Raw genomic sequence first — 17,625 nt, 5'->3', positions numbered from 1 at the left:
TAACTTTTTGAAATATTTTGTACTGTAATTATGAAGATATTTATGTAGAGGTTTATGATATAAGTAGACAATTTGGTGAGTGAATGGAATTTGTTGCATAGAAGTATTTCATTGTGAAGAAATATATTTTTCCAAAGGCGCATTATAATTACGTATATCATTTGTCTTTCTTTGTTAGTTAAACATGCAGCTTTGTTTGAGAAAGGCTAAATAACTTCTTGGCTGACGTCAGATATTGATGTATTTATTATTTATTAATAATAATAATAATAATAATAATTTTACGACGGTTTAATTAATGAGATAATAATAATCGGCATATTAAATAAAATTACGTCCATGTTAAACCTCCTTTTAAATAAAAATGTTATTTATTTGATTCTGTTTAAAAAAATAATTTTATTTTCTGTGATAATTTTATGCACATAGGCTAATTCATATATTCAATGTTAATGTGGTTGATAAATAATATATAAAATAATAATAATGATAATAATAATAATAATAATATGAAGGTGCTCGAATAATGCTTTAATTAAGAATTAATAATACCTCAATAGGCCTATTTACGATAGTGTGATTAATGAGATATTTTTTGAATAATTTATAGAAATATAATAGGTACGTACCATTAATAATGATTCAGCATATTAAATCAACTTACATCGTCAATGTAAATTTTTTTTTTTTCAATAAAATGTTACCTATTTTATTCTGTTTCAAAAAAATAATCTTATAAATTATTAGTTTCATTGTAAATTATATGTAAACCAAATAATTTATGGTTTCAATTATTGAAGCATTAAACAATTCAGTGGGCCTAACATTGGATGTAAATGTAAAACAAAACAAAAGCAAATGCTACGTATTATCACGAGTTTACCGCATTTTTGGTAAGCATAGCTCAAGATGTACCACATGAGGTGACAAATATCCGTTGAAATGCCGTACAAATAAACTGCAATTATGTAAACAATTTTCACATGAATTTATGAATATCTTAATGAATATATCTTAATGAATATATCTTAATTAATATATCTTAATTAACATGTTAAATTAGTTAATTACTAAATAATTAATAGATCGATATAAACATTGTGACCTATAACTACAATTTATTAATATATTTTAATTAATAAATACAAGAATCCTGCAACGAATTTTTCAGGTCGGAAATTGGCATCAAAAAGTATTAATTTTTCAATCGCAATCTATTTGTCGGTTCATGGAAATAGTGACGATAAATATATAATAATTAGTTTATAATTTTTAGTATAGTTATAATAATAATTATAATAATTATATATATTATATATATGTATATGTACATATATAGGCGTATATATACACATATATATTATATATATATAATGAATATATATATATAATATATGAATATAGTGTATCAGTCTTACCAATTTCACAGTTTGTTCCAACAAATCCTGTCCCACGGCAATCGCAAGTGTATTCGGTATCATTTACCTGGGTACAAAACCCATTGTTGCATGGGATAGCGCTACAAGGATTGGATTGGGCAACAACTAGTAAAAAATAATCATACATTAATTGGAGTAAGGAAGAAATGTTTATGATTTACTGTACAAATCTGGAAGAAATTATACCGTAATTTCAATTTCACCTTTTATTCTCCTTTTCATTATCGGCTACTGCAGCCGTTCAGAACTCATATCGGTGTAACAGTAGGCTAAAGGCTAAGTATATGCATAATAAAATATTATGTAATAACTAATATATTAAACGAATAGAAGAATGAGCTCAATGACATTCTTGTATCAAAATTCAATGTTAATAAATTATAATAATAAAGTACAAGTGATTGGCCTACTGTAAAAGTATAATTAACAATTATGCAATGGAAATTACTATTCAGATTCATAAACTTCTATATTTGCGATAATATTTGTTCCCCACCTACCCCTTCCCCAGTTCAAAAACGCTGTCTGGAGCCAAGGCCGTATCCAGGTTAGCCATTGGAGTGCGGGGGTGTGGAAAATGGACCATGTAGGCTAAATTTTCATTATTAATACTAGGCCTATTATATAATTATAAATTTTAAACCTCACTATTTGTGTTTTTTTTAACCTACATTATTGTATTATATACGGTACATATTATTAGACCTATTAATTACTGATAATTGTTTATTAAAATAATTAATTAGATTAAACACCAAAACGGCTACACTTTACAGTGCTATGATAATTATTATGCTAGAAAATAGCAGTAACATAGGCCTCTCTTATTAACCAATCGTAGCTTTTTTTTTTTTTGCCTTTTATTTCCGCGTCTCGCTGTTCTGTATATCTTTTAAACTATTTACTCCATGGTACAACCATGGAGGAATAAAATAGTGTTTTAGCTCAGCAAACCCGTGCTTTCATTTACCATATACAGTGGCATGACAAACTTTGAATAGTGGGCGTATGCGTGAAACTCACTTAATCTCATTCTGTATTTTACGCTTAAGTAACTTTAATGAAAGCTATTTCAGTTCATCAATCCAATGTTATTGTATCGGACATGATCGGATCTACAGTAAAACGTCTTTAACGCGTTTATTGCCTCTTTAAATTATATCCCGTTTGTCATAAAAAGTGTCATGCCTACATGTACTTGCCTTTTAGAAATTCTATCAAGTAGCATTATCATTAAAATATTGTGTAAACTCGTTGCTGGCAATGGGATATTACTTTTATTTCCTCTGCCAAATACTATAGTTTCGTAGTCCGCTTTTTGCATGGGTATGTCCACTGCATTGGTTTTATTGCCCTGTGATGTGCGTTTTAATACCGATACCAGTGATATGTATACATTATGAATCTCCCCATCTTTTCATGACAACAATACTAAAGGCCTGTTTATACTTCAACGATAATGATTATTTCATTCATTTCATTCTTTATTTCGGAAAGTGCATAAACATATCTATAATCGGTTCAAGCATATAATAATAACAACAAACAAAAATCCCTAACAACTAAACTGTATTTTCTATCGCAATAGAAAAAAGTAAATAATACATATATATGAAAAAATGAGTATTGCGTATATATAATACTTATGCATACAGAATACCACTCCATCTGTTATACCTTTTAGAATCTCGCATACGCTGCATAAAGCTGCAGTAAACTGATTTTCGCATGTATTCATTAAAAGATGGGACGCCGTGGTCGACAAACATTATGCTAGCACTGCTGTTTCTAGGAACATTCAAAATTCGACGCAATGCATTGTTGTAGCATATATTAAGAGATCTAATGTTTTTTGACGGTAATCACACCATAAAGCAGCACAATACAAATTGATACAATATGATTGAAAGGGACAGCATTTAACATCTTTAGAGCATTTCATAAATTTAAGAATAAGAGAGTTGCTTCTAATACACAGAGACCTATACTGTCTTTGAATATCAGCCTCATCACAACTATCACATGTAAGAATGTGACCAAGATAAGAGTTTTTCTCAACATATGCAAGTTCTTTACCAAAAAGTTTCGTTATGGATTTACCTTCCAATTTACACGTACGGGGACAAAATCGCATACAGAACGATTTCTTGTCATTAAATAAAATATCATACTCACTAGCAAAATTTTCACAGACGTGAACCAATTGGTGGAGTCCTGCAACCAAAGGAGCAAGCAAAACAAGATCGTCGGCGTAACTAAGATGATTTAATCTAATATTCGCACATTGACAACCCTGATTAAATGTGCTTAACTTAAAATTAAGGTTAGGGCCTACCAATATAAATGTTGTAAAGGAGAGGAGACATAACCCCGCCCTGTCTAACACCATTAGAAACTTTAAACGAGGTAGAGATAGAATTACCCCAACGGATCACAAACCTTTGGTTTTCATACCACGATTTAATTAGTTTAACAACACAACGATTAGTACCATTCTCTATAAGCTCTTTATAAAGAGACCAGTGATTCACCCGATCAAAAGCTTTGCTGGCGTCGAGAAAACAAGCAAATACAGGGCTCCCGTTCCTATTATAGTAGTCTATGATATGTTTTAGGACAAATATACATGTGTCGGTAGAATGCTTAGCTTTAAAAGCAAATTGGTAATCACTAGATTCTAGTGTGTTACCACAGAGACTTATTAAAATCGATTCAAACACCTTAGATATTACAGATGCTAGAGCAATAGGCCTGTAATTATTCTTACTAGTAATATCTCCTGATTTACTCTTAACTATCGGAACAAGAATTACTTTAACCAGATCTAAATTTACATGACCATGAATCAGCATAGAATTGAAGCATATACTCAATAGTACACTGAGTCGCTTACTAGCATACTTAATCTAATCCCTAAAAATGTAGTCAGAGTAGGTAAAGTATATAAAAAAGATGGCTATACATCTTGTGATAAAGTCGATACAGCAAATAAATTAAATGAGCACTTTACCTCAATTGGTAATAAACTTACCTCTAAAATTTCAAATAATCCCTCTAGTACTAACTCTGATTTTAAAGTTAAAATTAACAGTAAATTTGAATTTGATCTTATAACACCTGATTATATATTTGATGAAATTTGTAAACTTTCTTGCAATAAGGCTTCAGGTTTTGATGAACTTGATTGTAAATTATTGAAACTGGCGGCACCAGTGATTTGTGATTCTCTTGCATTTTACATAAATATATGTAATTTATCTTTGTTTTCTTCAGCCTTCCCCTCAGAATGGAAAAAAGCCAAAGTAACCCCAATTTACAAAGATGGTGATAAAGCTGAACCAAGCAATTATTTCCTATAGAAATCTATCGTAAATAAAATATTTTCCATTTATCTTATCGCGCCCACCCAACCGTTTTCCTTAAGGGAAAACGGATAACATACACCCTTAACCATAGCAGCAGAGCACCGTATCAAGTAATTATAGACCAATCTCTGTTTTGCCAATAGTTTCAAAATTAATAGAAAGAGCAGTTCATGATCAACTGTATAATTATTTGACTACTAACAACTTAATCAACTCATGTCAATCAGGATTCAGAAAGAACCATTCTACCAACACAACACTAATAGATATGTCCGACTTCACACTAAATAATTTTAACAATAGTAAAGCAAGTGCTGCTATATTTCTGGATCTCAAGAAAGCGTTTGATACAGTTGATCATGGACTACTAAAAAGCTAAATTATTATGGAATTACATATCATATATGACAGATCACAAGCGGTTTTTATTAACTCCAGTCAGTCTAATCTCATGAATCTCAATATTGGTGTACCACAAGGATCTATTTTGGGTCCCTAATTTCAAGTAACATTTTTAATGTATTATACTAGTTTCACAGGGAAGAGACAAATTTTTTTTTCATGGATAGGCCTGCTATACTATGAACATTAAAATTTAAAGATGAGGAAGAACAAATATGACAAAGACAAGCCAAACTACATTCTTCCTAAATTTAAAGATATTTCACTTAATTTGAATGGTGATATTATTGAAAGAGTTGATTCTTTTAAATACTTAGGTGTAACTTTTGATCCTGTACTAACTTGGAAAGACCACATAAATAAATTATCTTCAAATTTGTCTAAGCGTATTGGTGTCATCAGCCGTATAAAATACCTACTTCCACCCCATACTCTTAAAATGCTTGCTAAGTCCTTAGTATTACCTCTTTTTGATTATTGTTGTTGTGTCTGGTCAAATTGTAATGTTCAATATTCTAATTGTTTACAAGTTCGAATGAACAGATTATGTAGCATTGTTTTGTCTGTTGATATGTTAAGTTCACTTGCATGGAAACGACTACATGTAAGGTGGAATGAACAGATAGCCTTAATGACTTTTAAATGTTTAAAAGGGTATGCGCCATCTTATTTATCATCTAAATTTAAATTTAATATCGAATCCCATTCAAAATGTACAAGTAGTCAATCTCATAATAACGTTTTTGTACCACAGTGGAATAACTGTCAAGGCAAGAGAACTTTTTTGTATCGTTCAACAAAGTTGTGGAATGAACTTCCACACAAAACAACAACAAATTTCATGAACATGTCTATTATATTTTTTAAAAACTCTTTTAATTCTTAATCACTTTTATTATGATATCTATTTATATATATGTATGTTTTTTAATTACTTTTCTTTGAACTTTTGTATTTTATGAAACTGTACCACTTTGAAAAAGAGTACACAAGTACTGAAAGTGCATGCAGTAGAAAGACAGAATAAATAAATAAATAAATAAGATGTTCTCCGCCTAATCCATCAAAGCCAGGTGATTTCCCTATGGATAGTTTATTTATACAATTAAAAACAATATCGGGGGTAACATTTATACCAATAGGTAAGCAGTATTCTAATGCTCCTTCCACGAAAGCTTTATTAGTCGTGTTATCTACACAGTTAAACAAATTCCCAAAATATTTAGCCCAATGATTACATATGTTATTCTCACCACTAACATTATCAATAACCTCAGATACATTAGACCTTGAGTCATTAATACATTTAACACCTTCCCAAAAGCCATGGTAATCCTAATTGTCACTGAGTGACTGAGCCCACTTATCAGCCCTAAGTTGTTCATCATTATTCTTACACGTGCGTAACGCTAACTTAAAACGAGATCGAGACATTCTCATAGAGTGGAACAGTGGCCCATCTCTAGATTTACCATTGGTTCTCTAAAGAAGGAAGGCTTCACGAGCAATACAATATAAATCGGAAACATAATCATTCCAACCCGTTACAATATTATATGATCTTAAGGTTTCAGACAATCACTAGATGCAAGTAACAATATTGTTGTAAAGGTCATCGATAGCAAAACGATGACGTTCATTTTTACAGTTAACATTATTACAAGATAACAAATCTGGGCATATTTTAAAATTACTAAGTAGAGATTCAGTGAAGAAAGAATATGAGTCAATATCATTAGCATTTACCTTACTCCAATTTACATATTCATGTCTAGATTTACTGTCATTATCAGGACATTTAAACTGTAGATTAATAGAGTATTCAAACAATAAAGGAAAATGGTCAGATCCCAGAACATCGTACGCTATATCAACATTAGTCACACATGCATTAGCTCCATGAGTACAGATGATGTGATCTAACCAACTTGTGGTTCCATGCGATTCACTCAAGAATGTAAAGTTATCTGAATCAACACCTAAATAAGATAAATATGATAATACTAAATCATTTTCAGAAACAAAATTTAAAAGTTCTTTTACCCAATTTCTTTTTGATATCAGCATTAAAGTCACCACAAACTACAACTTTGTTGCTATGAAATTCGTTGATAGTCGTTTGGATTTTACCTAGATAATCAATAAACTCAATTAAATTATCGGCATTGTTGTCATAGGGGAGATAAGCATTAATAAGGAGGGACAAATTATCAATGTTTCCTACTGTAATTGCAACCAATCTTTTATCATTTAGATCTACCTTACAAATAAAATTTGATAACGTTTTTCTATAAAAGATGGCCACTCCACCAAAAGGGCGACCCAACAGTATTCCGTCAGAACTGCAAAACGACGAGACACTAATGCAATCAAAGTCATCATGAAATGACTTAAGTATAAACAATTCATCATTAGTAAGCCAAACTTTGTTGCTATGAAATTCGTTGATAGTCGTTTGGATTTTACCTAGATAATCAATAAACTCAATTAAGTTATCGGCATTATTGTCATAGGGGAGATAAGCATTAATAAGGAGGGACAAATTATCACTGTTTCCTACTGTAATTGCAACCAATCTTTTATCATTTATATCTACCTTACAAATAAAATTTGATAACATTTTTCTATAAAAGATGGCCACTCCACCAAAAGGGCGACCCAACAGTATTCCGTCAGAACTGCAAACCGACGAGACACTAATGCAGTCAAAGTCAGCATGAAATGACTTAAGTATAAACAATTCGTCATCAGTAAGCCAGTGTTGAATAGCTACAATATCATTAAATAAATCATAAATCTCTTTTTTGCGTGATTTGCAGTTGTAGGAAACACACCTCAACCGTGACAATGACTTACTATTATTATTATTATTATTATTATTATTATTATTATTATTATTATTATTATTATTATTATCATTAGGCCCATCCCCCATCATCATCATGTTTAATGAAACTAGTATCATAATACCGTCTAATTGTAGCATTAAGTAGCCATAAATCTCTATCATAAATATCATTAATATGCACTGCATCAGACTTAATCATAAAAGAAGCACAGCCCGTAACTTTACAGGGCAAAGATGATACATCAGCTACAATGTCCTTGGATACTTTTAGATGATTTTTAACATCCTCAGTGCTAGTATCAGGAGACATGTTACCCAAGTAGAATTTACACGGAGGAGGTGTTCTACCCTTAAGAGCAATATTTTTTCCAGTTCCACGTTTATTTTTACGTCGACTCTGCGAGTTACGCTGGAACCGGAATCCTTCATCATCTTCAAACATATCAACACGAATTTCATTACTTGGCCTATAATTTAACACAGTTCGTGAATTATCCGCATTCTCACGTAGTACCGACGCAGAAGCAACATGCTTGCGATTAACGCCCTCAGTCGGAACCAGGGGATTTCCCTTTCGCTTTGTTTTCGTAAGAGAGTTAACAGGCTGTTGCTTAGCAACAGCTTGTGCGAACGACGTCATCTGATTTGATTTGTCAAAATATGTTGTTATCGCATAACTGATAAATCGTTATTGAATCGTTCTAGTGTAAAAACTTCTCTTATTTCTTTTGATTTTCTATATGAACAATTGCTTTTTAGCTTTTTTTATCGTTATCGTTGAAGTATAAACAGGCCTTAAACCGTTTTTGCGACGCGCCATAAACACGCAGCATTCATTTCGTCGCTTAACTGCTTGTTTTAGCCCAACATTAGTATTGTGAACACCCTAGATTCCTTCAGTAAATCAATCAAGCTAAAGTTAAAATATTTTTGAATATTGGGAATATTATTTTTTAACGAAATTAAGCCGCCGCCAAGATTCCTAAATCACTATCATCTATAGACCCTGCAAGCGTTGTAAATTTATTCATTTTTATAAAAGAATAATAGTATTACCAGTATATAATATAGGCCTCTAGTAGGCCTATGGACGTACATAATAATAGGCCTATGTATTACAAGGCCGCGCGAGTAATGCGGTTCACATGTAGTGGCGAAATCCAGTGAACACTTTATAACCGCAAATGAAGTAATATAGGCTATTCATTCATCTTTTATTTCGGAATTTCATTTCCATACAAAAGAACAACAGTTAAACCAATACAAATACATATAAATATAAGACGAAAGTGAAAAATAGATGCATCAGAAAAAACAACAAGATCAGGAAATCATGTTAAACAATCAAGGCATATTTGGTAATAGGCCCTATGTACTTCGCGATATTAATCATGTTTGGTCAAGTACGGTACTTTTAAACTGTAAAGTTAAAAATTATTTAGTGTGGCTCATTAGGCTAAGGTGGATGTTCGAAATCAGGGGGAAATATCAAAATCAGGCCTTCGTCTTGTAAAAATGTGCCGTATGTGCAGTATTTTACTGAGAAGGCTACCCTATTAAAAGAAACAGGACAATAGGTAAAGAGATATTAGTGCACAGACTGGGAAAACCCGAAATAATCCAGCAAAATTATGCTTAGGTATAGGATAAGGGAAAATAAACATAGAGAAACGTAGTATTTATGCTGCTTCGGTTGAGTAAAATTGTACATAATGATGAGCCTAACCACATTATGTCATGCATTAAAGTAGTAGTAGATATATTATATTATGTTAAACGGTAATACATAGATATTCTAGGCGTGCCAATCAATCGATCAATCAATCAATCAATAGCTATTTTTTTTTATTAATCAAAGGCCTATTTAAATTGTTTTTTAATGCATATTTTATCTATAATAGCCTATGCCATTTTATGACATTTTTTTGTTTTGTTTTTATAGAACTTGATGTTATGTTTATTGGTTTTTAAAATGTAATAAAGATAATAATTCACTGAGCAAATCGTACTCTCCCCATCGAGATTTCAACTCAAGATTTCCGATTACCGTTCGGATGCTCTACCAACTATGTGGAAAAGTGGTAATACACCGAGGATTTTTCCATTAGGACACGTTTTTACTCACAAGGTATTGTGTAATAATATTATTACATCACATGGAAATGAATTTGGTATGGAGTTACACCATCACTGGTGAGAAAGAAAGATGATAAAACATTTTTGAGAAAAACATATTGTGCCCACCATACCAAAGTTACTATTATAAATGAATACCCAATGGAATTCATTTTTACAACTTGAATGTCAAACGATAGTTATCTTCATTGAAATTAAAATAAATAATAATATCCTGGATGTTTATGATTGGACTTGAAAACTCACCCCGCCATTGTATGCTAGTCAAGTTTATTTATGTTTTTTATGTTATCGCTTTTGGTGTTGTTGTTTTTGTATATATTGTGCTTTAATTTTTGTAGTTTATAATTATAATTGATTCTTGACTTGCACGAGTTCTTTTTATGTACCTGGTGTATTTTTGTGTGTATGTGTGTATGTATGTATGTAATTGTTAGAGTTGTCTTGTATTCATGTGCAATTTTTAAATTTTTGATATATATTTGAACTGCAATTGATATTTTTTATATTGAATTCTTTTCAATTTATTGTAAATAAAATTGTTCGTAAAATAATCATAATTTTAATTAATATTCAATTTAATTTGTTGTAAATGAATTTTTTCGTAATAACTATTATTTTAATTAATATTTAATGTTTAAAATATTTTTATATATAATATTTAAATTATGTAATGAGTAGATGCGTTACAATTTCTTTGCTTCTGTAATCTGATGTTTGTTGGTGTTGACGTGCTTATGCCAGATTCAAGAAACATTTCTGTTTATGTAATTTTATATTTAAATAGACCAATAAAGCTTATCTTATCTTATCTTATTAAGTGCAATACACAATCAGCTTCGACTTTCAAATTTGAATTCATTTATATGAACAAATAACTATACCTATTTCAATAATTAATTATAATAAGATATTACATAATAATAATAATAATATTATAATAATAATAATAATATTATAATAATAATAATAATAATAATAATAATAATAATAATAATAATAATAATAATTATCAATTTATATAGCGCATAATGTAAAATACCTCTACAGCATAATAAAACATAATTATATTCATTGCCAAATTATTTAATTTATAACTCCAGAATTTAACTTGTCCATGAAGCTGAATTACTCGGGGTTCATGTCTCATCTGATCTCACATTTAGAACTCATATACATAATGTCTGTTCCAGAGCCTCTGGATCGCTTGGTTTTATTTCCCGTATTTATGTTGGCCAAGGTTCACTTTTCTTTTTGCGTTTGTATAAATCTTGTTTTACCTGTTTTAGAATATTGCTGTTCAGTTTGGGTACCGACGGAGGTCACATGTTGAGCAGCTTGAGAACATCCAGAAATCTGTCGAAGGAGCCAAACTCTGGAACACTGTTCCTCCTGACATCCGATCACAAGTTGACTGTATTTCTTATTATTTTATTGATTCTTTGAATGTTTAAATTGTTTTCCGTATTTTTTCCATATATTATATGCTTTTTATATATTTTATCCTATTGTTGTTGGCTAGGAGTTTAGAGATGACCACTTGTTGTGTTGGGCTTTAGCCCATGTCATCTCTAGTCACGCCCCTGGTCAATATGTATTTATACATATCGTGACGAAATTTTAAATAAATAAATAAATAAATATCATATTAATAGAAATACAGATACATACCAACATTATTGGTACTAATTATTTATTCAAAATTTTACTTACTGCTTCTGACATAAAATCCCAAAAAGAGTACTGTGATGAGCGTACATCCACGTAGGAAATGCGTTGGCTGCGATCTCATGTCGCACTTTTTGCTAAAAGCAATTCAATTTCATCTAGAAGGTAGCGGTAGATTATCTTTTATATTCTTGAGTGTTTAATGAAAGTTCAGGTTCTATCCTGTAGCAAACTTGTGTGGTGCTTGCTTTAGATTCGGGTGTGAACTACTAACAACGCAAATTCATTGGTGTAATACATCCAAGTCTTGTCACAGTTCAAGTAGTTTGAACAAGAAATGAAGGGCGTCGGTATGAAATCTAAATAATAAAAATAAAAAAAAGCTTGGTTAGTCAAACTATTTCGCAAATATATAGGAAAGAAAACCTACTTGAGATATCAGGGTCGGACCCAGACCGGGACGGGGGTGGGGTGCACAACAGTATCAGAATAGATAAGGGAGTAGCACATAACATTAATATGCATTGACATTTTTAAAATTTAGTGGCAAAACGGGGGCACGTTCCCCCGTACCTCTACTGGATCCACCTCTGGTTATATTAAGCATAACCATTCATGTGCATTCATCCATAGACCTGTGTCGACATTTAGCTTGGTGGTTAAGATGTTTCCTTCTAATCATACCCAGTATCCGGAAGGAAATTTTTTTATGTTGTACAACTGATTTTTCAAGACACAAAAATGATGCTGACTAAAAACTCTGGAACGATTAATGAGATATAGACGAACAAGTCTAAGACAGTGATATATTCGGTATTGGTATTCGTTACCGTACCATCACCCAGGGCCGCAGAGAGCGGCCGTAGGTCCCGGGGCCACTTTGCCGCCCGGGCCCATCGGCTGGGGGTCTGGGGGAAACCTAGGGCCCCAGCGGGGTCGAGGAAGAAGATCCCAGGTGGAAGCCGGAGGGAAAGGCCGGAAGCTACGGCATTTTAACGGATTAGATGACTAATTTAATCGATTATAGAGTGCTTAATTCCAGGCAATGAAAAATATAATATGGAAACATGAAAAGTAAAAGCTATTCTTCCTTTTATTGAAACGTAGAGCTGAAAAAATTCGTAAGTGGTACGTCAGGTACGTACCAGGTTGTGCAATCTTGGACTAACAACAGAGAAGAATGAGAGGAGACCTTATTGAAACCTTTAAGATTATACATGGATATGAGGGATTAGATGTAAACAATTTCTTTAAAAAACGATATAAATGGTCATTTAGTTTTGTAGGCTGAAGAAGACCAGAGGATTGGTCGAAAATTTCTTTTGAAATAAACAAGTGTTTTATAGTCCACATGACTCGTTGCTTCAATTCCTTGTTTCAACGCCTTTTATATAATTTCAAGAACACACGCGGATTTATGACGATATATATACATACTGTAATATATAAATCGTAATTGTATAAAAAAAATGCTCAGTGGGATTCGAACCCACTAGACCACGAGGCCTATAGGATGTATGCGAAGATCTAACCACCAGGATAAGGCAAATACAATAAGAGGTACCGTACGGTAAGCTCTAATTGTCCTGCTTACAGTTAAGAAGACCTACAATATATGATGTCACTGAAACAGAACAATAACGTTGCTGAACAAAGTACAAAATATAGTTTAAATTTGCTTTGAATGCTTCAGAATACATTCTGTTGTATCGTTAAATAATAAATTTCGAAAACGTCCTTCAGTGTAGTCTGACAACAAAGAGAGACCTACGCCTGTTTATTGTATCAGACCAAAAAAAAAAAAAAAAAAAAATTAAAGATAACTTTTCAAAAAAACTATTCAATATATTCTAGACTGTTCAAATAACTTGTTCCTGGGGCAAGCTTAACTGTTGTCTATTCACTCTAGCTCCATAACAAAAATCAAAGATTAACAACAGTAACATGACTTACTTGAAAGGTGTGTAAACAGTGAACAATAGTGCATTTATAGATTCATAGACTGAAAATTATTCTATAATCTGTATAACATCAGTTAGTGTTTAACCAACGAAATCACTGATGGAATATTTGGATCGCAAATAAATGGTATACTGTATACAGTTTCTCAGTTTGGATGATCCAATGGAATATTATCAATGCGCCGGACGTCAGTTCCGGACGTATGACATAACAATCAAGTTCACAGTGGAATATTCTACCAGTAGCGATTTTGTTCAAAGATGTCTCTTTAAGAATGGAAAAGGGTAGAATCACCTCATCTTTAGTAAACCCAATGACAAAAAAATACATTTTCCGAAATCAGCAGAAAAAACTCTTTGTGTCAGTGGGCATCTATAAAAGAGTCCCATATCCTACAGAATCTTGACATGATCTTCTCACACCCACAATAAAAGTATCTCTGACCAAATTCTGATCAAACTCATTTGACAAACCTCAGATTTATCAACATCTCAATCACACAAAATTCAGGTAAAACTTTTTTTTTTATCATACCTTGTTTAGCAAACACTCCGACTGCCTGCCAGTTAGCGCACGTGACCCGTCAGGAGAAAAAGTTTAAGAAAAAAAATGTTCTATTACTTTTATTATCGCCCTCCATTCCTGAAATCTCCAAAAATAAGAGGTGCCATAATTATATAAATTTAAGGCATTTAACCAGTTTGGGATCAATACGGTCTTTACGATCAGGCAATAACACATTTGACGGCAATTATGTGTTGTAATTCCTCAATTACAGTGAAATTAGGAGGCGTTTAGTTAATTATAATTAGGCCCCTATTGTTATTTTTTCAGTAAATAAAACAATATCATTTGCGGTTCATCGGTGATATTGAAAATAGCGGTGTCAATATCGAATAGAAAATGATGTCATTTTATATAAACGGAAGACAAGTATATTACAAGTGTTATTCGGACCCCCCCCCCACCCCAATAGTAGGTATAGGCCTATTGTGGTAGAATTTTCTGATATCGATTATTAAATAGAACTAACTATTCTTCCTGTCCGCAATGAAAAAAAAATCTTTTGATAATAAAAGGTCTTGATTTTTATTGTTTTGATTCTTTGTAAGGTTTCATCATCACAGATATTTTAGTAGATTATTTTATTTTGTCTATAATAAACCTAGGCCTATCTTTAAGCTCATCCTCTCCGACCACTTTTATTTGTGTATGATTCATTGCTAAATTTTCTGGTTTTTTTTCTTTTATTAGGCATATTATCATTGTATATGAAGGGCACATTATCTCTAGGTCTACTGTAAAGTCTACTCTACTAATAATAACAACCAAAATTGCATTAACATAGTTTATAGTTTATCTGAAATGTAGTTGCAGATTGCAAGTACATGGCATATTGTTGTATATGAAAGGTTCATTATCTCTGGGGCTACTGTAAGGATACTCTCGTTAAATAATAACAAAGAAAATTACATTAACAAAATATTTTATCTGAAATGTAGTTGCAGATTGCTCCTCTTTCATTGATTTTCAGTATTTTTACTGAATAGGTAAGCACAAATGAAATTTTGATAATACATTTTTTTTCATTCTAAACAATTGAAACATGATTAAAGTCAACAATCCGACTAACATTGATAACAACTGGTTAAACGACAAATGAAACAAATTACATGGTTGGCTAAATAATAAGTTCGATGTAACTTAGATGGCTTGGTTTTTTGAGTAGAGTTGGGAAACGCACGATGTCTTCAATCGATTATCAAAATTGTGTCAGATGACTCAGTTTAACAACCTTGCCTGCAGTGTAACTAATGGAGATTGTATTTCAAACGATCGATATTAGTACTGCCACTACGTGCAAAAAATATATAATTGGCAATAGTATGAAAAAACATATAACAGATACAGAAAAAATAAAAGCCTGTAACCTACAGCCAACCTTATCTAAAAATAAAGGACCTCGAAAACAGGCTGTATATTATTTATGTTAAATGTGATCTAAAAAAGGGCGGGGTGCGAGCTTTAGTCACCCCTAGGTCCGTCTGGGAATTAAATACAGTGTGCCTGCCAATTCGAGGACCTCTTGAATTCAGAGACCCTCTAATTTGAGACCGCTTTTTCAGAGAACCAAGTAACAATAATCAATCTTTTAACACAAAGCTGATCCTCTATAATTGCAAACCGAACCCTGAGACCACCCTAAATTTGCAATTCAAAAATGTGGTCTTGAAATGGAGGAAAAACTCTGATAAGACATTTGACCACCCGTTTGTAAGGACTCACCGAGTCCATTTGATCTTGTCTTTAAATAATGATCAGACATTGGAAGAAAGCTGCGTGCTCAAATCGTAGTTACTCCAACTACCCCAATTTCATAGCACATTTTAAGTAACGCAAACCACGCTAGATTAATTGTAGAACATTATGTATTTAGAGCTTTAAACTTAAAAAAGGCCTCCTTTCGAGACCGACGAGAACCTATTATGCCATCATTAGACCTAGCCTGCCTAGTTTTCCACGATTTTAATTCGTGATGATCATCTAGTTAGAAAAACTAATACAAAACCAATATGGGAATATTTTAACATTATCATTATCTATTGCGGACAATAGGCTCTGTGTGCTTCATGTAAGCCTGATGCGTGTGACCGTCACACTCTCACAACCAGTGGTGGTGCAACAAGAAGAACGAAGAGGATTTTTCTCCAATCTTCCGAGTTGCCATAGAACAAAATAGGCCTACACACAATTATCATCAATCAATATTCTCTTAATTATCCAACAGAAAAAAAAATGATGTGTATTGTATTTGTCAATTGTAGGTAGAGTATAATTAGCCTCCTAAAAAAAAAAAATCTATATTTAGATTTTATTTTAATACAGAAATTTTTGATTAAAACAAGTTAGTTACGGTACATGAGTACATCGAAATCAATCAATATTCTCACCCATAATAGCTACAGGGTGACTTTTAGTGACTGGTTCCCCCCCCCCCCCCACCCCACCCAGCGAACTATGATCATTGGGCAGGCATTGTCTTTTCGCCTGCATTCTCTTTCCCCATTTTATCAACCATGTGGCGCCGACAATGTTCACATATACCCCATCCGCGTATACTCACATCCACACACAATTTTATGAGTGGCCGTACTCTAATCTGTAGAAAATAATTGAGAGGCAGCATTACATATTCAATTAGTATGAATTAGGCCTACGTTGTTGTGAGACACAAGCGATTATGCACACAGGGGACTGGAAACAGTACCACAAACCACCCACGGTTTATTGAAGTTTTAACTTGTGGGTCAAGTATATTCTAATCAGGGGTGGCGCCAGGACCTGCCCAACGGAGGGGCTAAAGGCCCCGACGGGGGGGCTAGTGGAGCGAATCGAGTCTCACTTGGCTGGGGGACAGGAGGGTCACGTAGGGCCCCGGTGGGGGTCCAGGGGCGAAGCCCCCTGGAAGCCACGGATATTTGATGAATTATGGCGAATTTTTATTACTTATTTGATAGGCATCGAGTTACTATAATATGACTCCATGTAGGCTATGCTTTCTAATGTTGACATCAGTATCCAAAACCAAAACATTTTTGAATAAAGCAAGAAACAAAGAGTATGCAATGTAACCATCTAATTTATTTTCAAATCCTCATTCTTGAAAGTGACATTCTATATTTTGGAAATTTTGCATCAAATCTGTCAACCACGTTGTCATGGTCGAGGTTGCTTCACCTATCACGATGTATTCCAACCATCATGAGGCTATCTAAATGAGCATTTGTCATAACAGAACGCAAAT

The 17,625-nt window shown here is 32.6% G+C and overlaps 1 protein-coding gene across 1 annotated transcript in view; it reads right to left on the bottom strand.

The window, feature by feature from the left end:
* Positions 1–8,694, bottom strand: part of LOC117116699 (neurogenic locus Notch protein-like) — an 11,855-nt gene extending 3,161 nt beyond the window's left edge. Inside the window, exons 1-4 of the mRNA XM_033260799.1 lie at positions 8,280–8,694; positions 7,071–7,185; positions 3,615–3,709; positions 1,419–1,544 (exon numbers count right to left, since the gene is read on the bottom strand). Of these exons, the coding sequence (XP_033116690.1) occupies positions 1,419–1,544; positions 3,615–3,709; positions 7,071–7,185; positions 8,280–8,694 (751 nt within the window). The remainder of the gene's footprint in view (positions 1–1,418; positions 1,545–3,614; positions 3,710–7,070; positions 7,186–8,279) is intronic.
* Positions 8,695–17,625: the final 8,931 nt, after the last annotated feature.

The sequence above is a fragment of the Anneissia japonica genome, unplaced genomic scaffold, assembly GCF_011630105.1.
Source record: "Anneissia japonica isolate Jap-2015-1 unplaced genomic scaffold, ASM1163010v1 scaffold2284_len378405_cov197, whole genome shotgun sequence".
NCBI classification, from domain to species: Eukaryota; Metazoa; Echinodermata; class Crinoidea; order Comatulida; family Comatulidae; genus Anneissia; species Anneissia japonica.
The sequence above is the reverse complement of the archived record's forward strand: the minus strand, read 5'-3'. Positions and strand labels throughout refer to the sequence as shown.